At 42.1% G+C, this 27949-nt stretch overlaps 1 protein-coding gene across 6 annotated transcripts in view; it reads left to right on the forward strand.

The window, feature by feature from the left end:
- Palm2akap2 (PALM2 and AKAP2 fusion) overlaps positions 1-27949 on the forward strand; it is a 396491-nt gene that overhangs the window by 94504 nt on the left and 274038 nt on the right. For all 6 annotated transcript variants that reach the window (XR_016534985.1, XM_090330411.1, XM_090330409.1 and 3 more), the window contains exon 3: positions 18023-18068. Coding sequence is in view for 5 of the 6 variants with exons in the window: in XM_090330411.1 (XP_090186537.1) it covers positions 18023-18068 (46 nt within the window). In the remaining variant the exon portion in view is untranslated. The remainder of the gene's footprint in view (positions 1-18022; positions 18069-27949) is intronic.

The following is a 27949-nucleotide window of genomic DNA, read 5'->3' on the forward strand; positions in this document are numbered from 1 at the left end:
AGTAATGAAATTTGGTCCTTGAAGCAAAGCGACTTCTTAACTGAAGGTCTAAATTTCTAATCTTTTATTGTAATCCACTGATATCTTCCACTTTTTTTTCCTAGGGTCTTGAGCTTGCTAGGCAAGTACTTTACCACTTGATTTATGCGTCCTTACCTGTTTTTAATTTAAGGCATTTGTTTAGCTAGGTGCCAATGGCTTACTCCTGTAATACTAACTACTCATGGGATTGACATCTGGGGATCACAGTTTGATGCCAGCCTGGGCAGGAAGTCCATAAAACTATCTCCAATTAATCACCAGAAAGCTAGAAGTGGAGATGTAGATCAAGTGGCAGAGTGCTAGGCTGAGCTCAGGGATAGCACCAGGACCAGCCTGTGCACTCAAAGTGCATGCGCACACATACAATTTTGTTTAATAACCTGTAAATCTAATGAAATTTCATTCTAGCATATTAGGAAAGTCCTGCTTCATGCTAAATATATGAAATGGTAAAGATACTCATTTTTAACTCACGTCATTGATCGTGTTCACGGACAGCCTTGCTATGCTAGAACTGCAGAGGCACCTGTAGTGATGAGCAGTTTCTCAGGAAAAATTATGTGTACATCTGCATGGCAGAATGCTACAGACCCTCTGCTTTATGATTACAAGTCAGGCTATGGAACTCACTCACCATGGACCAGTAAAACAACAAAAAAAAATCCCTCTATTGTCATGAAGGGGCAAAAACTACTTTTATTTGCTTTCTTGGACAGTTCTGGGATAGACTTGGGCATACCAGACAAGTTTTTTTTTTTTACTACGGAACTACATCTGCAGACTTAAAATGGCATACTTGGAAAGGAGAATTAGGATGGGACATGCCTGCTATTACAGCTACTTAGGGAGGCAGGGGATCAAGATTTGAAGTGCTCCTGGGCAGAAAAGTTAGCAAGACACCATCTCAGTAAACAAGCTGAGCCTGTTAGGTGGAAGTAGGTGAATCTCAGTTTGAGGTTAGTTCTGGACAAATAAGTTTTTATGTAGTAAACACATAAAGCACAAAAGGTATGGGCATGGCCCAAATTGTAGAGTATATGCCTAATATGTGTAAGGCCCTGGGTTCAAACCACAGACACTCATCCTGCCCCTAAATGAAAGGATGGAGGTTAAAAGGAGTGATTTTTTACCTTGGGAAACACATTTTCCTACCTGCCCTTTATGAGCAGGTAGGAAAGAGTATGAGCAGAGGCAGAAAGGGGTAGGTATGCTGAGGAAAAAAACAAAAAGAAACAAAACAGAGGAAATGTTAGGATGTAAGGGCTAGGAGAGTCTGAGAACCTGGGAAGAGCTCAAAGATGGGATTGTATGAAGTCAAAGCAGGCCCTTGGGGTCAGAGTCTTGAATATGTCCAGATGGACAGGGAAGCCAAGAGAGACTAGAGTACAGCATTATTAGACAAAAGCAGGCCACTTCAGGTTCATATTTGTGGAGAGAAAAGTAGGATTCTGTGAAAAGTAAGTTGAAAGAGTAGGGCTTTTGGGTTAGGAAAGGATGAGGGCTTTGATTAAAAAAAACCCTGGACTCCAGAGAGCTAGATTCTTCCTGCCCATCTTCTGGGGGGGGGGGATTCATTTCCATGTCCTACTAATTCTGCTACTTAGATTTTCCTCTTATGTTTCTAGTGACAGACCATAGTTGACAACATAACCTCTGTCCTAGGTTTCTTGTGTGGAAGATCCTGTTCAGCTGCCTGCTTCTTTTGTAACCTTTGAAGATGGGGATAGTTATTCTGGGCTATTCTCCTTAGGAATTATGGGGAGAGCCCAGTGAGCTTGTAATATTCTCAGTAGTTCCTAGAAAATATAAATTACTCAAGAGCTTTATCAGTTGCTATATTCTTAGGGCAGCCATCGCAAATGACCACAAGCTCTGGCTTAAAACAGAAATGTGTTTTCTCATTGTAGTGCCCAGAAGTCTGAATTAAGGTGCCAAGAGAGGTGATTCCTTCTGGAACTACTGAAGGGGAATTTGCTTCATGGCTCAGTCTTAGCCTTCTTTCAGTTGCTGGAATCCTTGCTGTTTCTTGGCTTACAGAAATAGCGTTCCAATCGCTGTTTCTATTTCCAGCCTGCTTTCCATGGCTGTGTGTCTCATATCTCTCCTTTCTTAGAAAGACTCTGGGCATTGGGTTTGATCAATAAATTCAAGATTATTTTAAGATCCTTAATTTAATTAGACCTGTAGAGTCTATTTCAAAATGAGGTCCAGTTATAGGTTCTAGCAATTCAGAGTTGAGAGTCACAATATAACTCAGTACAGTTGTCATAATTTTTAGTTTGAATTCAAGGTGTTATTGTCAGGTTGAATGTGGTGGCGCTGCACATGAATCACAGCACTTGGTAGGTAGAGGCAGGAGGATCATGAGCTCCAGGGCAACTTGGGTTACGTAATGAGACCTTGTTTTAAATAGTGAGACCTTTTCTTAAGTAGGTAACAGAGCTGGGGAGGGGGGGAGGAAGGAGAAAGATGATGAGGGCAGGAGGGAAGAAGTAAGGAAGGATGGTGGAGGGAGGGAGAAGGAAGGAAGGAAGGAAGGCTCGAAGGCTCGCAGGCTTGCAGGCTCGCTCTTGACTCATTAGATCATACAGTTAAAATAGTCTTCCTGGTCTACAGTCATCACATGTAGCCACAGTGATTTTTTTCCAGTCCTGGGGCTTGAACTCAGGGCCTGGGCACTGTCCTTGGGCTTTCTCAAGGTAAGCTGTCTACTGATGAGCCACAACATCACTTCTGGCTTTTCTTTGTGTATATGGTACTGAGGAATTGAATACTGGGCTCTGTGCATTTGGGGCAAGCATGCTACAGCTCAGCTACACTCCCAGCCTCCATAGTGACTTTTTTGTCGGTCATGGGGCTCGAACTCTGGGCCTGGGTGCTGTCCCTGAGCTCTTCAGCTCAAGGCTACCACCCTACCCCTTGAGCCACACTCCTACTTCCTGTTTTCTAGTGGTTAATTAGAGATAAGAGTCTCACTGGGTTTAGTGCCCAGGCTAGCCTTGAACCATGATCCTCAGATCTCAGCCTCCTGAGTAGCTAGGATAACAGGCATGAGCCACCGTGCCCAACCTATTTTTTTTAGCTGCTGCTCATACCTTCAGTTGTTCCTCTGTCACTTGTAGGAGAACATTTAACATTCTACGTGGCCTGAACCTCATTGCCACAGTGCCATTTCCCATGCTGGAGACCACATTGTAATCAGATTTTAAGAGACATTAGGGTTTGTGAGCCAAATCCCCAAGCCCAAGAGATATAACCTCAAATTTAGGATATAGGTGTGAGTGTGCAGCCACTGATTCCAGTGGAGGGAATTCAGGTAATTCATGGTGACCCAGATCTGTCATAGGCCTGGTGCTGTTGTCTGCTTAGAAGCCACACCAGCCCATCACTAAGTTGCAAAATCCTGGGAAGAGACACAGGCAGACGCTGATCAGATTTTCAGAATACATTTAAGAAAATGCCCACCTTTAGTACCTAGCTCTTGTTTTGCCTATAAAAGGACCATCTGCTACGTCAGTGACCCTGCCAGATATTCTTGACCCTATTTTTCACACAAACGATGTGGTTTCTTACAGTAATAAATGCCAGAATCCCTAGCCCTCTATCAGATCTAGGTATAATAATGCAAAGGCCCAATAGCCAGAATAGGCAAGGCAAGTGCTCAAAGAGCTGGCCAATTGACATGGAATAGTAACTTTTAGAGGTGGGTCAGCATCTTCTTGCCAAGTCAGTGTGATTTCCTTCCCTGAGATTCAAACAGTAAGCAAAGATCTTTTCTCAGTGCCTGGACATTATAGAGTTCACAGCATCATAAAATTATTGGGATTCACATGTGAAAGGGTATCAATGTATGTGAATTAATGTACCTCCTATGTGGCAAATATCATGTAACCCTTCTATTAAGTACAATACAAAATATGAAAAAAATAAAAGACTTTTAATTAATTATAAAAAATTATTGGGGTTCTCATTTAAGTATCTAATTACAAAGACTCTGGCTTTCCTCTGTGAACATATCCCTTAGGTTTTTGTTTTATATTTTAAATTCCTAAAACCTAAAATCAATACTAATTAAGGAATTTTTTTCAATCTGCATTACTTAGCTATCCTCCCTAATGCTAAAATAATAAAAGTCAAGTGTACATGATCTTTTCATAGGGTCCATAAGGTAGATCTTCTTAGTTTGCCTAGGATATTGAGAGGCATAGAAGTTAACCACTCAGTGACTATGCATTAGATCCCAGAGCTGACTACTGCCAATGCTTTTCAGTGCCATTAGGGCATCTTCTTTTTTTTTCATATAATTTTTATTGTAATTAATAGAAGGGTTACATTACATTCTCATTAGGGTATCTTCTATATGAACACTGCTGCTAGTGTTAATGTTTATGTGAGGGTATTTAGTACCTTCCAGTCACAGGCTGCACATAGATTTGTTACACTTGAAGTACTGATCCAGGTTAAACACTGTTAACCTTATTTTCTGATTGAGGGAACCACTGTGAGACACACCATGTAATTACTCTGAGCTGGCATCTTACCTTGTAAGCGTAAGAGTTACACACTGAACACTAAGGGTCTCTATTCCCACACCATGTCCTGTGAATTCTTCAGAGCTGGGACCCTTATGCCTTGCTGTACCCCTCTTCCATACAGTAGCAAAGATTTCCTGGATCTACCCTTGCATTATCCCATCAGCACATGTCTGGCTTGACTGCCCACCCCTGATTCTACTCTCTCAATGTCCCTTTTGCAATGAGTAGTGACATTCACACGTTTCAGGAATTCGGGGGGGGGGGGGAGTTATTTTACTGTTACCACATAGGTCCTTCTATCTCTCATGTGAATCCTGCAGCAGGATCCTCCATCAGGTCTCCCTGCTCACACTTTCTTCCCTTTTTCATCCATGGCAAATGTACATAACTTCACTTCACAATTTAACCAAGGTTTCCTCTCCGAGGCCTGGATTTGGTCCTGCCAGTATTTGGCCACCTCAGCCATACTTATTCTGTCCACACCTCCATCCTTGCCCACTGCTCTCCTTGCTGCTCTCCCAGTATGCTGAGCACTCTCAACCCCCATCCTCTGTTTAGTGCTTCCCCCAACCTCAGAAACTCTTGCCTCTGTGTGTTCATAACTGCATGCTCTCACCATTCAAGGTTGATAGATTGTCACTTCCTTCTCCCACAATGATGCCAGCATCCAGTATTGCTGTCTCTCCTTAGTGTAGCTGGTTTTCTTTTTCCTTCCCTGGACTGCAAGTACAGAAAGGATGATGTTTTATTGCCAGCAGGAGCTATATTATTTAAAGTATGGGCCTGACAGTCCAACCAGAAAGGAAAGAAGGAGGGAGGGAGAAGAGATAAAAGATGGCTAGAAATGAAGAAAACAAGAAAATAGTGGTAGAAGTTGACTCTGTTGGGCATCCTTTGTAACATTTCATATCTGAGGCCATATCTCCACCAAAACTATTATAATCAAAGTACCTCAAAGAGAAGGGAATCACTTTTACCTCTTTCCAGTATGTATTTTTTTATGATATAGTTAAATGAACCCAACATATATTCTCACAAAGGCATGTCATCTGATGAACAATTTCCTCATCTGCTATTATTACATCAGTCACTTAGAAACTGTGTGACTCGAAGTTCTCTGTCCCTCAGTTTTTTCCTCTGTAAAATGGTGATGGTAATGTTTCTTTCATAATGCTGTGAAGAATATTATTTAACATTGGTAAGACATTGGAATGGATTTTGGGTCTTAGTGAGCACCATGTGTTTATTAAATTTAAGGGGAAAATGTGATACTTAAATTTAATCTATTATCTCCAGCTATCATTTCTCCTCTTCATTTAATTTGGAAAGGTATTTTCAAACTTTCAGGTGTTTACTTGAGTCAGTTTTTCTTTATTACAGTTTATAGAAATACTCACTTTTCTGGTGCTAAAAGGGCAAATATGTATCTTTGCCAGATTTTTTTAAAGGAACAGTGATGTTCTTACCAAACACTTTTTTCTCCATGGAGTGAGGCTCTTAGATTTTTTTAAAGATCTACAAGATTATCAAATTTAGGGTTTTATTTGCTCAGAGAGAAAATACAAAGTCTTGAGATGCTCCAAAGTCCAGGGTTGCCCCGAGTTGAAACCAGGCACTCATTTGTCACTTGCCTCATTGGGAGGGTCTCTGCCTCTTTAGTAATGAAATGCCTGTTAATTTGTTTTGGCTTAAAGCCGTTTAACAGTGCCTTTTAATTCAATATCAGACTATTTTCCTTGGAAGCTAGAAAATTCAGTGCTTTGGGATTAAACCTGGGGTTTGGCCAGGAGTTCCAAATTGGAAGTCAGATGACTTCATTCAACAGTGAGTGAGGGGGGCACATCTGGGCAAACCTCTGGAAAGTAGATTTTGGTCACTGGATATTTGTAATGATATCCAATGAGGCAGAACTTAACACTGTTTGAGGGAGTTGTGAACAAACCATTTGATTACTCTGCTTCAACACTGTGCTGTTTTATTTTAATGAGTTTGAAATGCAAGGTCCTGTCTGACCATTTGTTTTTGTTTTGTTTTTGCTTTCACCTAGAATAGTAAGCAGTTTTAGACAAATCCTTTGAGGCATGAGTGTATCGAAAACTTCCTAATTTGCTTTCTGGAAGGTTCAAGGAGAAGCAGAGAGAAGACTGACTTAACACAGAGTCAGAGGAAGCTTTGTTCAGGAGACAATCAGTGGAGGTAGCTAAGCCTAGGGAAGAATCTGTTGGCATGTATATCTTTTCTCTGCCAGTAGTTGTGAGTGGGAGCAGAAGAAGGGCAGCTCTTAAAGTGCAGAAAATGAATGGGAACCCACACAGTCAGCCATTGGTTGGCTAGATCTGGGACTGCAAGACTGAGCAGACGTTTTTCAGTATTCTGGTAGACTTGCTTCAGTAAGCAAAGTGAGCTTCCTGGCTCTTAGAGATAAATCCACTCTCTAGAAACTGGCACTCTAAGCCCAGCGCAGTTTATTTTGTTGTTGTTGGTTTTGTTTTTTAACCAGAAATCTAGGCGTGTTCTAGGATTGTACTTGGAAGAATTCAAGAAGTTCCTGAAACCTTAGGGATTTTACACAAAATGCTGCATGCATATGCATTTGTTCTGGAAAAGTCAGTTGTTCTTACCAGAGTGACTTCCCCTCCACAAAAGCTTAAAAATCATTGTTGTTTGAAAGGAGTACAACCCTACAGAGCAAAATACTTTGAGCTTAATTTTCTTCAGTCTCTCATGATAAATGCAAGATCTGGCATTGCCAAAATGTTACACAAAAGTTTGCACAGCATGAAAAGACTGTGGATCACAAACTGCAGATGAGAGGCTGTGACCAGGTTAGCAAAATTCAAGAGCTGCTTCTGGTCTAGGATGAAGGTCTATATCCACAACACATTAGGGGCGTATCTGGTGTTGGACTGGACAAGCCATTTGGAAGCCTTCAATGGAACAATGGCATGACCATATGGATATATATCCAGAGTGAAAAGCTATCAATACAGAGGATAATGTGCATAATTATAAAATAAAACTTATGGAATACCTGCAATACACGGGGAGCATTAGACACATTGCTTTATTGCTTGTCACCAAAATCTTAGAAAATGGATCCTGAGAGACTAACAGAGCCAAGTAAATGTTATGAAGTGGTAGAACTGGGATGTGTGGTCAAGTCTGTCCAACCTCTGCGTCCTCCTTACATAAGTAGCTTCATTACATATAAACAGCTGCCATGGTGACTTACAGGACATGGACTGATCTAACAATATCTCCTTCTAGACTATAACGTTATCATTTTTGGAGTTAAAAAGTGACAAATCAAGTAGGCAATGCACAAGTCACACACTATGTTAGGAATTGGGAGTCCCTAGGGGACTGACAGGAATACCCTGACTGGGGGTGGGATTGCTGGAACTCTATGAAGTTAACAAGAGGAGACTTAGAAAGTTAGAAGAGGGAGGGGAAGGCTACATTCCAGACATAGCTCATGGTATGAGAAAGCACCAAATTTGGACTGGGACAAACAGATGAAGAAGGTGTCAAGTTCTCTGGGGAGGAATAGAGGGTACTGAAGCCAAATATAGGAGAAAACTCTGACAAGATGCTGTGGTGGCTTTGCCGAGCCTAAAACAAAGGAGAACCATCCCAGAGCCCTAGAAACTGTTCTTCCCCTGATTCTAACAAAGAAAAGGATGTTCTGTGTAATATAGGGCCAGAGTCCTAGGTAGAAATCGACTACCTGTTCTATGGAAAGGTCTTCCACTGTATTAGAGAACTCTCAGGAAGAGCTACTCAGTTGCAATGACTTGTCCACTTTCAAAAAATGACACAAGCAGGGCTGGTCTGGGGGCAAGTCAGAGGTAAGCGATTTGACAGGGAATGACAGTAACTGAGTGGAAAGCAAAAGAGAGCCCGTAAAAAACCAACAGGAGACTCCTAAGTCCCAGCCCAGACAGCATCAGTCATCTTCCACCCAGCAATGGATGCACAATCCTTAATTCTAGCCAGATGGTCAAGTGCAACAACCTCTCTCTCTCCCACCCTACCCCTGAGGGGCTGCCCCGGCAAAGAAACAACTGTACATCAGCAGTCCACAGGGACAAACACTGCTGTCCCAGGGGAAGCATGGAGGGCTGCTGAGTCTCCATTTCCTGAAGGGTGGATCCAGATTTGGGAGCTCAGGAGATTTAAGGAACTGCTTTCTGAGGATGTGCAGTCTGGCTCTTGCTCACCCTTTTCTTAGAAGGAACAGGCATGGGTGCCATAGAGTGAACACTTTCTTCTATCAGGTTAACGCAGGATTAGTACTTGGAGCCCAGGAACTCTGTCCTTCCATGTGCTGGTTCCCATAGTCTTCTTCCAGGAAGTTCTACCATGCTCTTGGCTTCTAGTCAGGCATCTGCTTTTTTGTCTACTCCTTTTCTACTCCACCTCCTCAAGTATGACTTCCCTGCTAGTGGGATAATTTTAGCCCTGAATGAATGCAGAAAGAACACATGGCAGCAAATACAGGCCAAATAGAATACAAAAATAGGCTTGGCGCACATACAACCAACCCAAAACAGATCCAAGTCTGTTTCCTTCTGTCCTGCCTATCTCTGTTTCTCTCTTCTCGTCCCCAGACCATAATACCCTTTAGTCTTTAGTTTCAGTAAAGGTTTTTCTCCTGGTGGGCTGAGTTTATGTACTTGCACAAACATGTTCTCAATCATTTATCACATTCCTATATCCCTAACTTTTGTTCCTTGTCTCTCAGTGTAACTCTTTATACTTAAACCACTTTGTTCTCAACACACTTTTTCATTCATGAGTGTTGTTACTCTAAACAAGAATATTGTATAGCCAGGCACGGTGGCTCACATCTGTAATCTTAGCTACTCAGAAGGCTGAGATCTGAGGATCAAGGTTCAAGGCTGGCCCAGGCACTAAAGACACTGAGACTCTTTTTTTTTTTTTTTTTTTTTTTTTTGCCAGTCCTGGGCTTAAGCTCAGGGCCTGAGCACTGTCCTTGGATTTTTCTCAAGGCCAGAGCTCTACCACTTGGGCCTCAGCACCACTTCTGGCTTTTTCTAAGTATGTGGTACCAAGGAATCGAACCCGGGTCTTCGTGCATGCTAGGCAAGCACTCTACCACTAGGCCAAACTCCCGGCCCCGACACTGAGACTCTTATCTCCAATTAACCTTCAGAAAATTGAACTGGCACTGTGGCTCAAGGGGTAGAGTGGTAGCCTTGAGCTTAAGAGCTCAGGGAAAATGCCCAGGCCCAGAGTTAGGGTAGTAGCCTTGAGCTGAAGAGCTGAGGGACAGCACCCAGGCTTGTATAGGTAGGTGACTACTCATATGTATTCCTAGTTTACAGAGAGAGTCTATTCCTAACTGACAAATGGGAAATCTTAGCTCAGAGCAATTAAGTGACATATGAAGTCACACAATAAGTGACAATATTAGAAGTAGAATATTGAATAGAGCCTTTGTCTCCTGTTCTTTCTAGTCTGTCTAATGATGCATTGGGGAAACCCCACACTGGTATTGTTTTCTAATCTTTATCTTGCTCTTGCCCCTTGGGGACTTCCATGTGTTTCTGTCATTTGAATCTCACAAAGAACAGTACATCCTTGAAGGTCCATCAAGTTATCCAGGAGACTATGCGATAGCATGGAAAATTTCTGAGATGGTATGACTAATGATTCTTAATGGAATAAACTCCATTTATTTTTTCCAGGATATAGAGAATGGGCAAGGGGTAGGCATGCAGGTGGAGACCTCTGGATTTCAAAGGGCATCCAGAAAGCACAGAAACCATCCATTGTTGATGGGCATAGAATCTAGCTTTCCCAATTTTGCTGTTCAGTCCCCAACCATCAGGGTGGACAAGGTTTAGCTGATAGGTCACCGTCCTCCCCCACCCCACTTGCCAACCCTGCAGGAAATCTCTTCCTTGTCAGCAGTGCTGACTCAAAGAATGTGCATGGCATTATTGAATCACAGATAACAATGAAAGTGTCGATGGCCACACTACAAAAAGGGAATCCACGCTGACAGGGCACATTGTGATCATTGTATTAAGGCAATCTAGACTGGCCTGTAAGCTCTCTGTGAAGCAAATGACCCAACTGTGTCTGTTGGCATTATATCATCAGGCTGGGGTCAACATGGCCTCCTCAAAGATTCTTCTAGTATGTAACCACTTCACAAACCAGTAAATTCTACTCTACTGCAGAGTACTTTAAATAGGTAGAAATGAAGCTTTTTTCCAAAAAGTTCAGGACTTACTCTATATCCTCCTAAAAATCTATTCTAACTCATTCTCAATTATGAATATTAAATCAACCTGCTCCAAAACATAACACTGTAGGTATCTATGAATCATTGAAAGGAGAATCTGGTCAAGAAATTTCTAGGAAATAATTGAGTGAATAAATTTCTAGGAAATAAACTCCTTTTTACAAGAGACTAAAAGAGAAATGACTACCAATTGTATTCTGTTCTTTCTAGTCTGCATTGAACTGCTTTGGGAAAATCCACAAATTTTAAGAATATTAATAGTTTTTCTCTTTTCCTTCTTTTGAAGGGTGGATACAATGTCTTTCTGATTATATAAAATAATATTTATGGAAATGAATTCCAGGAAAGGAAACAAGAGGTTGCTTTGCTGCTGTTTTTCTTTTCTTTTCTTTCTCTCTTGTTGATCTGTCTTTCGAGGGTAAAAGGGAACACAGAAATGGAGGGACAAGGGTGAACAAATGCAGCAGTGGTGCTCGCTAGACACTACATTGAAAATAAACCATACAACTTGTGGGTGGAGATGCTTGGAAAAAACTAGAAGAGAGCAATGGAAGGGGTGACATTGTCCAAAAAGAAACGTACTCTTTACTTGACTTACATACCTGTAATCACTTTGTAATCAACTTTATAATAACAATTAAAAAATTATATTTAAGGCTAGGCGCTCGTGGCTCACACCTGTAATCTCAGCTACTCTGTGGGGCTGAGATCTGAGGATTGGAGTTCAAAGTGAGCCCAGGCACTAAAGTCCGTAAGACTCTTATCTCAAATTAACCACTAGATAACCGAAAGTGGCACTGTGGTTCAAGGGGTAGAGTGTAGCCTTGAGCTACAGAACTCAAAGAAAGCTCCCAGGCCCAGAGTTCAAGCCCCACAACCGACAAAAGAAAATATTACATTAAAAAGGCTGAATACAATCAAGTTGTTCGTGTAACATGGTCTATGGAAGCTAGAATTCATCAACAATTGCATTAAATAATTAAGATTTGTCCATTCTAAAGCACCCATTGGGGCATTTGTGTCTGTTGGCCTTATTTCTAACCATATCTCTAGAGAGGCCTGAGATTCCAAAGTATCTTCAAAACTTGTGTCTTTTCTGTGTCATCCGAAGCTTGCACTGTTGAATGTATTCATAGGGGTAAATGTAGAATGTTCTCTAAGCATCTTACCGAATGCTCCACTCCCTGCCTACTCCCTCCACATCAATGAGAAAGCCAAGAGAAAAGAAAGTCATCCTGTGGAAATACTAATGCTCATTGTTAGCTAGATCTTCCATTGTCTGCTTTGAGCCTGTTGCATAGAAACATTAGTTAACATACACCTTAACTAACATCCATCCTGATTTATCTCTCACACCGAACTTCTGCTTGTTAACCTCTTTCTGTCTTCTTACTCTATAATAATTCCCATGGGGATCTGTCATTTGAATTCCATAGAGAAGAATAGCACTTCTTTGAAGTCCATCAACTCATTCAAATTGCTGATAACCACAGGAGCTGCAAGGAATCCAAGTACTATCCTTTTGATTCTGTGGAGTGATCACAGATGTTTTAACAACCATATTTTTGCAAGTGATCCCTGAAAAACAGTCAATAGAAATATTTGGTGGGGGAGATTCTTGGACATTTCTTTCAAACCACTTTTGTCAAAGGAAAGCTTCATCTAATTGAAAGGACCTCCAGGATATTGAAACAAAAGCCATATAATGAATGATTGTTGTCCTTAATGTACTATGTTGTCTCTCATCTCCTTTGCTGTCCCTTAGTTATCTCATATTGTTACAGTATCTCACTTTGTTATCTGATATATTGAATTTATTTGTATTTGGTTATTTGAAATTTGATAGGGAAGGGGGGAAAACCAAGACGGGTGGGGGGTGTGGGGGGGGAGGGAAATGGGTACCAAGACATGTGAAAGGGTATCAATGTACGTGAATTAATGCACCTTCTGTCTGGCAAATATCATGTAACCCTTTTACTAATTACAATAAAAAAAAAAAGGAAAGCTTCGGGTTGCTGAGAAACTAAGTTTGCAGCCATTCCTCAACATGACTAACTTTCTACTCACACATGGGCCTTGGTAAATTGTTTCCTTCTTGGTTTATTTTATACAACTCACGTTTTCCCTGCAGGGAATAGGCTATGCTCAATTGTGGCTCCCAGAGGACTCATCTCTTAAAATAGATTCTGAAATTTTTATTAACAAAACAATTATTTTGCATATCTAGCATTCTGCATTCTCTATGTAAAATGCTCTGTAATGTAGCACCTATCCAAAAAAAACCAAAAATAACATTAAACCATCCATATGGCACTTACACAATAAAATTTAATGCCGCAACAAGAACTAGTGATTTGCGATTTATCTTTTGCACCATTGCAGTATATCATTCGGTGTTGTGTTTGGAAGGGCAAATAATCATTGCTATCATTGTGGCACTAGACTATGGATCTTTGTAAGACCAAGCCTAGTACATAAAAGCTACAAAATGAATTTATTGAAGGGATGGTCTGATTTGGATTTGTCTTTGTGGTGGATGCAATGCCAAAATTTAGAGCTTTGAAAGAGGGAAGAGTTGGAAGATAAAATACTTCTTAATTTTCCTTGGCCAAATCTCAACCACTCACTTACTATCACTTCCTGTGTTACTTAGGGTTCTTAGGCACAAGCAACAGAAATGGATTCTAACAGATAGAGCCATGAAAGCAATAAGCTAAATGTTGTATGTAGAGTAACTCAGAGACTAGATGGGAATTCTAGTCCCTGAGAGAACTTGGGTAGTGAGCAAAATTTCACCACAGTCAAGAAGTAATGTACTCACTACCTTACAAATGTAACTGGAACCCCTCTATACATCACTCTGATAATAATTTTTTTAAAAAAAATGCTTCACCTTCAAATTTCTTAGCAGGTTGCATGTGCCTGGCTGAGCCCAGATTGTGTGTTATATAATAGCTCCCAGATCTGGGATGCAGGTGTCTACATTTTTCAATTTCTGTGGTAAGCTGTGTGTCTGTGACTGCACCTTGTAATGTGGCAAATCCTCAAAGATGGGGAGAGGTTGACAAGTTGGGCAGCTAAGAAAGAGCCAAGTATTTTTTCATATATTTTATTGTAATTAATAGAAGGGTTACATTATATTCATCAGATAGAAGGTGCATTACTTCACATACATTGATACCCTTTCTCATGTCTTGGTCCCCATTTCCCTCCCCCGCCTCCCGCCCCTCATCTTGTTTTCCTCCCAAGAGCCAAGTCTTTTATACTTTCTTTGTGGTTTTTTTTGGGGGGGTGGTCAGTCATGGGACTTGAACTCTGGGCCTGAGCATTGTCCCTGAGCTCCTGAGTTCAAAGCTACCACCCTACCCCTTGAGCCACAGCACCACTTCCAAGTCTTTTATACTTTCTAACTGGCCCTCATACCCAGTGTCTACCATTCCAGATTTCCTTGATTCTTTGACTTTCATCACATCTGTTTTGACACTTCAGCACCGAATGAACATGACCTTGGTATATTGTAGGTCTCAGGCACTTAAAAACTACCAAGGAAGTATACAAAATTGGTCATGTATCTTTGTTCTCCTCTTAGTAACTCCCATTAGTATAATGATTCTAAACCTATCCTAAACCTTACTTTACCCAATAAAATTCACTAATTATTCAAGAGATTCTAATGTAGACTTCTAATTAGGTCTTATGTTCTAGAGTTATATCTAATTTTCTAAAGCCTCACTCCCACTCCATCTGTCTCAACCAGTGTCCCTTTCTTCACGTGGGAAAACCAGTTAAACAGACACAAACTCAAACTCAACTTCTCTCTTTTTCAATTTCAACTCATAATTTCTTATCTTTACCCATTTCCATCCCCATGCCTTGCTTTTGTTCTTCTTTCTAAGACTGAACTGTCCAGTTATGTTTATCATGAAGCTCTCTTACTTACCCATTTGTATCTTTGGACTCACTTTCCTGAGCTCTAAGACCCTTTGAACCCCAAAGCATTCAGTCTCACTTGGCCTAAAAATCCTTCAGTAAGCCTGTACTTCCAAAGACTGCCTCCCTGCTCCCTATCATCATCTTCCAAAGCCGGAGATCTGCAAATAGTTTTGTTCTCCAATGTCACACATGGCTTCTTGACTGTGGAAGCCAGTGGCTGCTTCTCAGGCTGCTTCCTCCCTAACATCTCAGAAATGTGTGAAAACTCTGTTGAAGTTCTCTGACCTCCTATGTGTCTTTTGGTGAAAATCCTTCCTGAATTTTCTTCTTCGGTTTCTCAGATGATGTGTCTTTCTGGCTGATCTTCACCTCTAATCCTGGCTGTGCCCATCTCTTGAGCTGTGAGTGTGACGTAGAAAACAGAGATACACAGCCCAACCCTGATTCTTCTCTTTTGAAACACAGGTATTCCTAACTGATCACTTCCAAGGAATGCTCGGTCCCTTCCATCACCTCTTTTTAAAATTAATTATGATTAAATACATATAACCACTTGTAATTGTACAGCTTGGTGACATTAAGTACACTAACCTTGTTGTACTCCATCATTCCCCTCCCTTTCCCCTCCCTCCCTTCCTTATTTTTTTTTCTTTTTCTGGGACTCAAACCCAGCACAAGCTAGGCAAGCACTCTGTCACTGGGCTACATCTTTAGCTCCTATCATTCCTTTTTGAAATGTGTATGGCTAAGGGGACCAATGCCATTTCTTCCCTACTTTCTGCTGCACATCCATATTACTGGCTACATGGTGATTAGGACTAAGAACATGGTCTCTGTATAGTCTACTCTTGGTTTCATCTCAGCTCTATGACATTGGCTGAGCTCCCACTTCTCTGGTCTCACTTCCTCATTTAGTATTCTCTGTGTTTGTTGGTTACACAGTCATTCTACCAAAATAACAACAGCTTTGTTTATTTGTTAGCAAATTCTTCCTCAAATAACTTGTCCTAGGGAGCAGGGCTCATGCTGAAAATGAAGCATTTGAAGCAGATGATGAGGGCATAGCCAGAAAGTACAATTTCCTACTATGTTGGAGTGGGATGTCAAACCTAGTCTTGACTTTGATTTATGATTCAAACAATCCCACCCACTCCTGTTATGAAGTAAATGGCAGAATGATCCTTCAGCAAAATGGATTCACTAAGTTGTCACCATCCTCAGCCTGGATAGTGATTAGTCATCAAGGGACAACTAACATCTCTGTGAAAGATAAACAACATGTAGTCGAATGGAATGAACTTACCCAGAAAAATAGGACAAATCTAACAAAATAGCTATGCATATCTTTTTTTTTTTTTTGCTTTTTCTCTACTGGGATTTTAACTCAAGGTTTTGTGTTTGCTAGGTTAGATGCTCTAATCCTGAGCCATAACTTTAGCCCTTTTTTGCACTGGTTATTTTGAGATAAGAGTTTCAGTTTTGTTAAGGTCTGTGCCTGAACCATGACCCACCTATTTTTGTTGCTTTCTGGGAGAACAAGTGTGTGCTACCAGGCCCAGCTTCTTCCATTAAAATGGAATCTTCAAGACTTTTATGTCCTGGCTGGCCTTAAATTGAAATCATCCTCTCTAGCCTCCCAAGTAATGAAGATTACAGGCATGAGCCACTGATGCCAGGCTTCAATGTGTGTGTCTTTTTAAGTGCCATCTTAAGTCCCACATTTATAAAAAATCAGCATGGATCAGATAGGTTTTATTCAGTGTTTATTTAATTTGACAGAGGAAATTTTGCTCATAAATGTTAGGAATTCTAGTAGGTTCATCTTCATTGTTGAGAGACATGTTGTTTGTAGTATTTACTTCTTTCCCAGAGTTTTCTCTATCTCACATCTGACTCACAAACAATTCATGTTAGTACCATATGATATTCTGTTGGGGCAAATAATAGGTCAAGTATTTTAGTGAATACATCCTACTTTGTCTTTCTATGACAGTAAAGCCCTTCAAAGGTTTAAATGTTTACAGCATAGAACATCATGGGATTATAGTCATAAAAGAAGATGTCTGGGGGCCAGACATACCTGTAATACCAGCTACGCACAAGGATGGAGGTTTGAGGCCAGCCTAAGCAAACATTAGCAAGACCCTACTTCAGAGTAGTCCCAGCTATTGTGAATACTTAGGTAGGTAGGAAGATTATAGTCCACGCCTGCTCATCATAAATGATCCTGTTAGAAAAATTACAGGGCAGGTTGGAGGCTTATGTGGCAGCATAGCCTGTCTAACAAGTGTAAGGCCATGGGCTTAAATAACAGTACCATCAAAAAAGAAAAGGCAGGTTTAAATGCCTTTCACAAAGCACCTTTCACTATTCTTTCCAGTGTAAGGACATCTCTGGTGGGTGACTTGTGCTCCTTCATTAGTTTCATATGAGGAAACTGAGGTTCCGACCAGTTAAGTGAAATGCTGAAGGTTTTTATGGCCAAATTGCTCAGCCTACCTGAGCACCCAAGAACGACCAACTCAAGGCTAAGCCACCGTGGGCCTCCAGCGTGGCATGACCCGGAGATGAAACCTGCATGCCCTCGGCTGGCTCGATGTGTAAGGATCAAGTAATTTAAAGCACGTGAGTGGGGCAGCCCTCCCGTGTTGGAGCCCCCAGGTGGAGCCCAAGTATCATTCAGGCTGCAGCTGGCAGGCGCCCAGAACCCTCCGTGGCCACTGGCCACAGCCAGCATTTTACCAGAGGCCCCTTCACTGACATCTGCTCTGCAGAGGCCACCGCGCTCGGCTTGGGTCCCAGCCGTGCGCCCTAGAATCGCCTGCGCCCCAGGTGCCCATTTTCGGGCGCGCGTCGCCTCCCTGCCTGGAGGCCACGGGTCCCCCCACACCCCAGGGGCGGAGCAAGGCGCTGAGACGTCAGGGCGGAGAGCGAGCGCCGGCGAGCGCGCCCTCCTGGCGGCTGCCCGCGCCCCACGTCCCCGGCTGGCGCGGCCAGCGGTGGCAGCGGCGACCCTGAGCTGCAGATCGCGGTGACGCTGGGTGCGGGTGGGGACAGAGGTCCCCATCCAGCCGTGCGCACAGCTGTTCCCGCCGCGCTGCGGGCGGACCCCATGCGCCCCCCTCGCCTCTCCTTGGGTTCCACTTAAGCCTCCCCCGGTGCCCATCCAGTTCTTTGGGTGACTACAGCGTGTTTTGTTTTTCTTTCTTCTTTCTCCTGCCCGTGTGCCCTTCTTCAGGATGGCAGAGGCGGAACTGCACAAGGAGAGGCTGCAAGCCATAGCAGTAAGTCCACTTTCATTTCATTCTCGTGCTCTATTGTCTGGGGTGGATGGGAACCCCGAGGGTTCGGGACCAGCGGTGTGCCAGCTCGGTAGCCGCAGGCAGGGTGGAAGCCTGTCAGGGCACAGCCCGATTTTCCTTCAGACGTCTGCAGACTAAACCTTCAGGGTGTACTTGGAACTGGGGGATTTGAACATGCAAGGTGGGCTTAGAAATAAGATGCTTGCCGCTGGGCTTTGGCGGCAGGCTCAACAGAGGCAGGGGATCCTGATGGAATATTATCACCTGGTGCTCAGGGATGTGTTGGCTGGAGGAAGAGGAGTAGGGTGAAGGGGTGACCTGCACGGCGGCTGCTTTCCTCTGCACAAGCCCTTAGCCTGTTATTAAGTGGAAAACCAGAAGCCACATACACAGCCAGCCAGCTTCTGCGTTGAGAGAGCCCTTCTCCATTTGATGCTGACCATGGCTCTGGCACCCTGGGTTGGGCACCTCTGACAACAACTAAGCCTGGAACTAATATTTCAAGGGACCCTCTCTCTGAAAGGTAGAGATTAGTGGAAAACTTGGGTCCCCCATACAAAGGAGCAACCCATTTTGGCAAAGTTCATATGCACTTTCAAAAAAGTGTACCCATGTGCATCTTGGGTATGGAAAAAAAAAAGAACTCAGACTGCCTATATTTGAGCAGTCTTGCCAGGGTTGCCAATGATCCACAGATGTGGTATTTTTACTGGAGCCACCACAGCTGGATTATATATTTCCTTTGTGGATGAGGGAGTGATTACTGCTGCTGTATGAAATAATAACAATTAAAAGAGAAGGTCTGCTAGCATGTTGGTGCAAAAGAAACTCCAGACATTCTTCTACCTAAGTTCATGTTTTAGAGGTCCAGGAATTCCCTGGAAATACTATAAATTTGTTAGAGAAAGACGGTGTAATGGATTGGAAACAAACTATATGAAAGGGTTTTTTTTTTTTTAAAGACTTTGGACAGATTCTTTATTGGGAAAATGCACACAGGCTTTTTAAAAAAAAATCAGGCATTTGATGTGGTCTTGGCAGACTTGGAAGCTCTTGAAAACTAGCTTTGGAGAGGGAGAGTGCTGTGTGTCAGACATGGTGATGGGCTATGATTTGCCACTAAGGTGGTCTTTGAATGTGGCCCTCTGAGGTCAGGAAAGCTAGTCTTTTCCTTTCCTGAATACATGAGTAGTTTGGTGGTTAATGCAGTTGTTCATAGTTTCTCAAAGTTTAGCAGCAAGGCAGTGTGGCAGTATGTTCTGAACTTGATAAGAATGGAGATATTCAGCTAGTGGTGCCATGGAGCTGGTGGGTGTTTTGTGTAAACGGAATAATTGGCTGCTTCAACCCTTGACTGTCTACTCCAGAGAATGCTGGGTCGCTCCCATGGGTTAGTGCTGACGGTTTCCAACAGTTGTCACATTTTCTGCCTTTGCATGGCCAACTTCCCTGGATGCCTGAGGGACAGCTGGACCCCATGAAAGGCCTTGCTTTCTGAACTCCAAGCCAGTAGCAGCTCATGGGGGGCGGGGAGGCACCCTTTTCAAGTGGGGTTGAGTCATCTTAGCAGAGGCCAAATTGATTTTCAAGGATGGTGTAGGAAGTCTTTTGGCATTCTGATCAGTAGGAAAGACAAATACCTACTCATTTCTATTTGCTTGTAGGACTGAGCTGGTCCTGTGGGCCTGGGAGCCATTGATGGGTCAACCTGAATGAGCACACTCTATTCTTATCAGTTTGAATTGACCTTGGTGTGTAGAGAGGTAGGGGGTGGGGAGGAAGGGGGAGAGAAAAAGGGAGGGAAACAGAATTAAAGAGGAGATAGCCAGGTGTCTGTAGCTCATGCCTGTAATCCTAGCTACTTAGGAGGCTGAGATCTGAGGAGCATGGTTCTAAACCAGTCCAGGCAGGGAAGTCTGTGAGATGCTTATCTTCAATAAAGGACAAAAAAAATGATGCTGTGGTTTAAGTGGTAGAGCACTCACCTTGAGCAAAAGAAGTTTAGGGAGAGCACCTAGGCCCAGAGTTCAAGCCCTAAGACTGGAGAGAAAGGGGGGGAGAGGGAGAGAGAGAAAAAGAGAAGGAAGAGGGAAGGGAGTACCGTGGTTTTATGCTATCTAGCAAAATCCTAGCCACTTGTCTGGAGTTCTCCAGGAATCCAAGGAGCTCACAAGCCTTCTCCAGAACCCAACATGCCCATAGTCTCTCAGGAACTGTGAGGAAAAAAAGAAAATGAGTCCCCACCCATTCACCTCCTTTGGCTTCTGGTCTTCATCTGTCTGGAGTCTGAGCTTCAGTTTCTGGGCTCATGAGTTCTGCCTTCTGTGCTGCCTGTGAGGACTGGTGGTGATGGAGGTGAATTTACCTGTGATCCAGTTGCTGTTAGATAGGACTGCCGAGACAGAACCCCCAGTCTATACTGCCACTTTTTTGAGGGGGAGTGGAAGCAACATTTCTGCAGTAGAAAGCCTTATTTTTTTTCATTCTTGTCTTATGTACAGCCTTCTTTTCCTTTCCTTCAATTCTGACACTGGCTAGGGCCTCTGACTGCATCCTGTGGAAGGGAGATTAAGACTTAAGATATTTACAAGTGCCTCCTCTGGCAGATATTTGTCAAGATCAAAACGCCAGTGTCCCTAAATTTCAGCTGTGAAATGGAAATTTTATCTTTTGTATGTTATTATTGTTTGTTTGGTGACAGTACTGAGACCTTTCCCCCCTCAATGCTAGTGTTTTACTACTTGAGTCACAACTCCATTTTCAACCTTTTTGCTGCTCATTTGAAGAAAAGCATCTTATGGACTTTTCTGCCCACGGTAGCTTAGAACCAGGATCTTCATATCTCAGCCTTCTAAATAGTTTAGGATTACAGGTATTAGCCACAGGCATCTGGTTTGCATGATTCATTTTTGAAAGGCCATATGTCATGTGACAAAAGATATTTGTCATATAATCATCTGCAGGATTTTCCTGTTGTTGGAAATTAGAAAATTACCCAGAAGTGACAGTGCCTTAACTGAATCTCCTCATTAGACACAGAGATTAATCAATGACAAAAGATGGCTCACATCTCATTTCCTGTTCCCCTCCCCCAAAAAGAGTCTTCTGACAACTACCTCTATTCTACACTGTCCTCTCTTGGGACAGTCTCAAAGCTATAATTTAAAATATACAAAATGATTCTGTAATACAGTGAGTGTGAATAAAGGTTCTTGGAAAGAATAATAGAAATGGCCATTTATTCCCCCTGGTACATCCAGCAAGGTACTACATGAAGTGGTTTATGTTGCTGTTTTGTTTGTTTTAGTCGTGGAGGAAATAGAAAAGCTCTTTTTACTATAAAGAAATAGGCACTGTGCCTGTCAGTACTTACTTGTAGAATATGTAAACCAGCCTCAAGATGTTGGGGAACACGTCGCCAAAGTAGAGACATTTAAGTGAGTCTTGAAGACTGGGTAAAATAACATAGACACTAACATCATGGTCTTCCTACTTACCAAAGTTTATTTACTTATTTATTTGTTGTTAGTTTATTATTTGTGTGGAATAGTTAGTGTGAAAAAGAGAGAAAGCCAAAAGCATGAAGATTAAAACAATAGTTTGTCCTGTCATCAGCACAGTAGCAAAAACTCATTAACAGGTTGACATGCTTTTAACACATTATCTCACTTAATCCTAACAACCAGTTCAGAGACTAGAAATTATTATAGAACTTATACAGAACTATCTCAGTCTTAAACAGAGCTAGGATATGAACACATACTTCTAGAGACCATTATGCTGAACTACCAGCAAGATGGCAGAGGCACCTTTCCCTTTTCCATAGTCTCATTGTGAGATTGTGAGTGTATGAGACACAGAAGACTGCATCCACAGAACTGGGGGGGGGGGAACAAGAGAAGCAAGGAGGCTTACATCCTTTGGAGACTCTTCCAAGTTTTGGGCTCAGCTCTCAGTTACTAAATGAGTAACATTTCTGTGAGGAAGTTACTGTTTTGTCTCAGTGAAAACCAACTCTGGGGGAGGGTGTATTATGTCTACACAGCCAAGGAGAATATAGTTTTCCTTGGGCATGAGTGAAAATACTAAGTTTGTCTTGGGTAAATCCTCAAAAGTCACATGGACAAAGCTTTCGGTTAGTCAGTACCAAAGACCAGTGAGAATGGAATGAGCCTATTTGTGTGAAATATGAGATGTTCATCTACCCTACATTTTCTCTTTAAGGAAATTCACATTTATTAAGAACCCACTTGGTAGAACTAAAAACATGATCCTCTGCACTAGCACTTTACACTTGAACAAGCTGTATTTATTCTGACATGTGTGGGGCAGGTCTTATTGTTTGCACTTTACAGTGGAGCACCCAAAGGTGCCCCGATCACACAGTGGGTTGTAGAAGATTTACGTGAAGCCTCAGTCTCTCTTGAGTCCCGATTCCTTGAATTCACGCACATCCAGCTTGGAAGAGGCCCTGACCTAGGCAGGATCTGCCACTGGGTCTTCCTGAGCTAAGATCCTGTGGCAGGTGGGAGTGGAGTGAACTTAGAGGGGGCACAAAGTCCTGATGTATCTCTTGAAAGTCTGACCCATAAAGTGTCAGTAGATCCTGTTTTCCATCCTGAATAGTCCTGGGGACTTAGGTTGGCTATTCCTTTGGTTCTCCTGCCGCCCTCCCCCGCCCCTGCCAGAAAAAAAAAAGTTAATCTGTTGGCTTTTCCTTACATTAGTTTTTTTCATGTTTCTTCTTATTTGAGGCTGATAAAGCCCTGGGATCCAGGGATGAAGTGGAGGCCAAGGGCCCCAAGAGGCTATAGACATGGCCTCCTGGCTATGAGAATGTTCCACACCAATGATATTGGCCTGCCTAAGATGGACAGTCATCCTTACAATAATTTACTTGTACTTCAGCCTGGTGCCCCACATTAGAGATCTGTCAGAAGGCTGAGAGACTCTATCAAAACAAACACTGTGGTTGTATGGGTACACACACACACACACACACACACACACACACATACACACACACACACACACACACACACACACACACACACACACACACATCCTTTATTCCTTGTTTCATAGTTGAACAGCTGACAAAGAACTGAGACTAAACAGCTGACAAAGAACTGGAAATTTCCAATCTTGGCTATTCATCTGTTACCTGCTTCTATTATAGACACGTGTGTGGCATCTGTTTCTAAAATTCAATGTTAAGGCCTAAAAAGCAAACAACATCAACAACAACAAACATTTTTGGGGATATTGGTGCTGAGAAAGGGTTCACTCTGGTTAAGTTTATAGAGCTTCCCAGTGGAGTAGGTGACACTTTGAACTTTTCAGAGACATTACTGAGTCTGAGAGTGCCAAGGCAACATACAAGTATGTGTAAGGGTCATAGACTTCTCTGGCCACTTAGTTATATCTCTGCATAGTTCAGGCTTTAGCCTGTTAGGACAAAGAGCTGATACTATAGCAAAATTTTAAAGTTCCCTGAGAAATACAGCCATTATCATTTTTTAAATAGTCAGTATATACCCACTGGCCCACACCCATAATCCCAGCTGCTCAGGAGGCTGAGATTTGAGGATTGGAATTTTAAGCCAGCATGAGCATAAAAGTCTGAGACTCATCTCCAAATAACCAGCAAAAAGCCGGAAGTCAAGCTGTGGCTTAAGTGATAATGTGCAGGCCTTAAGCAAAATCTCAAGGACCGTGCCCCAGGGACTGATTTTAAGCCCCAAGAATGGCTTGTATATGAATGATCCAATACTTTTGGGATCACTGCTGCTGGTCCTTTGAGCTACTCACATTTCATCACTGCTCCTTTGGGGGATGTTGATCAACTTGCTTGCCAGTACAAGTTGGTCATGTTCCATGACCTTGCTGAGACAGTAACTGGGTGTGATGCACAAGAACAGTGGTCTTGAGGCTGTTTGTGGCTTGCACAGTCTGGTGGGAATAATTAGGACCATGCAGAAAGGTAAGGCTCAAGTTCCTAGCCTTTTCACTAACATCTGTATGATGTCATTGTTCCTCAGTTTCATTATCTGTAGTATGAGTATAGTGACAATGTCCACTGCATGGAATTGTTGTGTTATTTGAGAGATTTCATAGGATCTGATCAGAGCAGGTATATATTAAACAGTCACTGAAGGTTTCTATTTATAATAAACAAATCAACATCTCATAACTCTAGCATCTTTAAATAGAAAACAGACACAAAAGGAGCAAGGCAAATTCAGTTAGCCTCAATTTTTTTGCCAAATTAGGAAATTTCAGATGAACATAGTATGTCTAGAGATTTTTCTGTGTATGATGATAGTGATAATTATGAAGAGGAAAGACCAAGAAGAAGACCTTTTGCAGTGACCCAAGAACTGCAAATGCAATAGATTCCAGGGTTCATTATGCAACTTAAACAAGCGATACAGGCTGAGGAAAAAGTTGTAACCCTGGAGAGAAGATGCTACTTCCTTGTTAATTTATTCCATATGAAAACATGAGTGTTATGTTTATATCAACGCACTCATTTTTGTTGGTCATGGGGCTTGAACCCTGGACCCTGTCCCTGAACTCTTCAGCTCAAGGCTAGCACTCTACCACTTGAGCCACAGTGCCACTTCTGGTTTTCTGATGATGAATTAGAGATAAATCTCATGGACTTTCCTGCCCTTCGAGCCAGGATCCTCAGATCTCAGCCTCCTGAGTAGCTAGGATTACAGACGTGATCCACGGTGCCCAGCTTTCACTTTTTAGAGAAGCCAGAAGTCTGTTTTAAATTAGTTTTTAGTTTTAAAACCTTCAAAAGATTTGTGGGAAAAAAAAGAAAAAGAAAGAGAGATAAAGAGGAAGAAAGAAAGAAACGAATGAACAAAAGAATGAAATAAACTCCAGGGATTAGAAGTGTGTCTCAGGTGATAGAACACCAGCCAGTGAGTAAAAGCATCAGATACTGAGTTCAAGTCCTGGTCTTGAACAAAAAATAAATAAAGATTGTGGTTAGACTCAATATTTTTTGGTCCACAGATAGACATTTTGTGACCTTTAGATACAAGTAGAGCTCTGAACTTTACAGTGTACTTGTCATGTGTGTTGAATCATTGGATTTCATGGGGTCGCTGTGAAATGCCTGAGTCCTCCAGGCAACCCCCAGGTCAGCGTTATAGAATCAGCTTTCATTTTCTCCTGGACCTTGTGAGTTTAGCATCCAAATATTTGTATTATGGGGAAAGTAATACTTATTGCAACATATTGTCACCCTTGCCATTATCAATATTACGGAAATTCAGAATACTCTCATATAGGTAAATTATTCCTTTCTAAATTAATAGAAGACTCTTACAGACAATTAGTACCATGAGATGGAAAGTCCTATTAAGATAGAAGAGTCTTTAAGAATGCTTAACCAGGCTGTGCAAATCTGATTTGCAAATCTGATGTGCAAATCAGAGTCAATGTCACATTAGCCAGAATGTTTGAGATGATTCTCCTGATTCACCATCAACTTCAATAATAAGTGATATAGTTGAGACCTTGAAGATCTCAGCTTTTAAAAATAACAGCAATAAAACCAGCAGTATACACCTACCCCATTTATAGTATTGAACAGTGACTTATAAACTTTTTTCCTTGGGAGGGAGGGTACTTGATTTTAAAGTCAGGGCCTTAAGCTTGCCAAGGAAGGGATCTACTACTTGAGCTATACTGCTAGCCCTTGTTGTTTTTAAGAGCTGAGAATTTAGGGGGCAGCTCACTGAGATGCGTTGTATATAAAAGGAGCTATCTAGCAGTATGGGGGATAAGTGTTTGAGCAATATTTGCCATGTTCTGGTGCTGCTATAGATAGAGAAATCCCATCCTAAGTCAGCCAAAGCAGCCTCATGGGACCTTCTCAGCAGACAGGTGCTTGCTAATGGGCAGGATGGCTCCTTCTCACCTGGGCAACTCTAGTAGGATGACAAGATGAGTTGCAACTGATGTTCATCCACTTTCTGGTAATTCAGGATTGTCCTAAGCCTATTTGTGTGTGCACAAGGGTGGCTTGTTTATCGACATATTGAAGAAGGGTTTATTCTCCTAAGGTTATCATCCAGGCTTCCCTCACTTATAGCATCCATTGTTTGAGCCAACCCTTCATTTTGGGGAGGATTCAGCCTCACGCAGTCTCTTACTTATCTTATAACACAAAGCACAGAGGCTGCTCTGTGTGGATAAGGTCCAAGAGGACCAGGACAGACTATAGATGATGAGCAACTCAGAACAGGGCACTTTGTTGAGGCAAGGTTGTTCAAGAGCTCTGCAGTTGGGAGGATCCTATCCAGCCGAGACTTATTTGTGATAGAAGATGCCAGTAGCAGTAAAGGTTGGTGTGGGGCAATGCAGGTGCCCTTGGTTGATCATTATCTGAACATTTTTGAGTAGTCTCATGTTGAGTTAAAATGTTTATAAGGAGAGGATTAAACACAAATACTGAGAATTAGACAGACAGATAAGGCTATAGCTTATGTGCACATTCTTGAACATATATTAAGAGTAGTTTGGAGCCAGGTGCCAGTGTGCACTTCTATAATCCTAGCTATTTTAGAGTCTAAGATCTGAACATCATAGTTTGAAGCCCGGTCAGCTAGGAAAGTTCATGAGATGTTTATCTCCATTTAACCAGTAGAAAGCTGGAAGTAGAGCTATGGCTGAAATGGTTAAGTGCCAGCCTTGAGCAGAAAGCTAAGGGACAGTGTTCAGGCTCTGAGCCCAAAGCCCCAGTACTAGCATATGTGTACAAATACACACACACACACACACACACACACACACACACACATATACACACACACGCACAAAATCTTTGGGCTAATCTTTAACCCTACTATGCTTCTGTGGCCTTGTATGGGTGTAGCTGAAAGAAAAGCATTGGAAAGCTGGTAGCTTTCCTCTGCATAAGATGGAGGGAGAAAGAAAAGCCATTTGAGCCCCAAGATTAAAGCCTCAACTATAGATGAAAAGGCCCTGGACCAGACTTTTCAATTCATCTTTCCATCATTTTCTCTGTGGCAGGAATTTCATTGCCCAGTGGGCTTTCAGGATCTGACAGTCTATACACCACCAGTTATCTTCAAGACATTTGTAAAACCTGCTTCTTTTTTTCCTAGAAAAAAAAGGTATTTTAACTGGTTTACTTATTATTCTAAGTGGGTGGGATTTTTTCTCTTCTACTAAATTATAACCAGTCATCTTAAGTATTCTTTTTATTTTTAAATTCAAGGCTGAAACTTAAAACTTTGAGGGTTAAAAAAAACCACGTTATTCTTAAGAAATGTATGCTTGAAAACTTACCCCCCTGGGCAGTAGGCAGAATATTTCTTTCTCTGAGTTCCAGTGCTAATGTTGACAACTTTGAAGCCAATAAATACCAGACAGGGCTTTGGGATTTGGTTAACTGTGATAATGTGCAGGTCTTCCACATGATGTGATGTAAGGCTAGGACTTAGGGAAGATGACTATTGGCTGAGTTTCATAGAATCTGTCTAGAAGCTGCTCCCCAGGATCCTGATTGATCTAAAACACTGGCTATCTAGGCTTCTCTTGTCATCTTGGGCTGATAGCCACCTTTAATGGGATGGGAAGTGCTTAGAAATTTCTTGTCCCCGTGGAACTGTGAAATACAAGTCTACTCTACCACAGGTAATCCCTGGGGAGGTGGTTATCCAGGTAAGCAAAAGCTCTGTCTAGAATTGTAATGCCCCCATCATCTGTACACGTTACTTTTCTTGGCCAGGTGCCATGCAAATAGCCTAGAAATCAGAGCATTTGTGTTCGCATCAAGTGCTGTTAATGAAATGAAGCATCAAGTCTAGGATAGTAAC

The sequence above is a fragment of the Megascapheus bottae genome, chromosome 3 (assembly GCF_031878675.1).
Source record: "Megascapheus bottae isolate mThoBot1 chromosome 3, mThoBot2.hap1, whole genome shotgun sequence".
NCBI classification, from domain to species: Eukaryota; Metazoa; Chordata; class Mammalia; order Rodentia; family Geomyidae; genus Megascapheus; species Megascapheus bottae.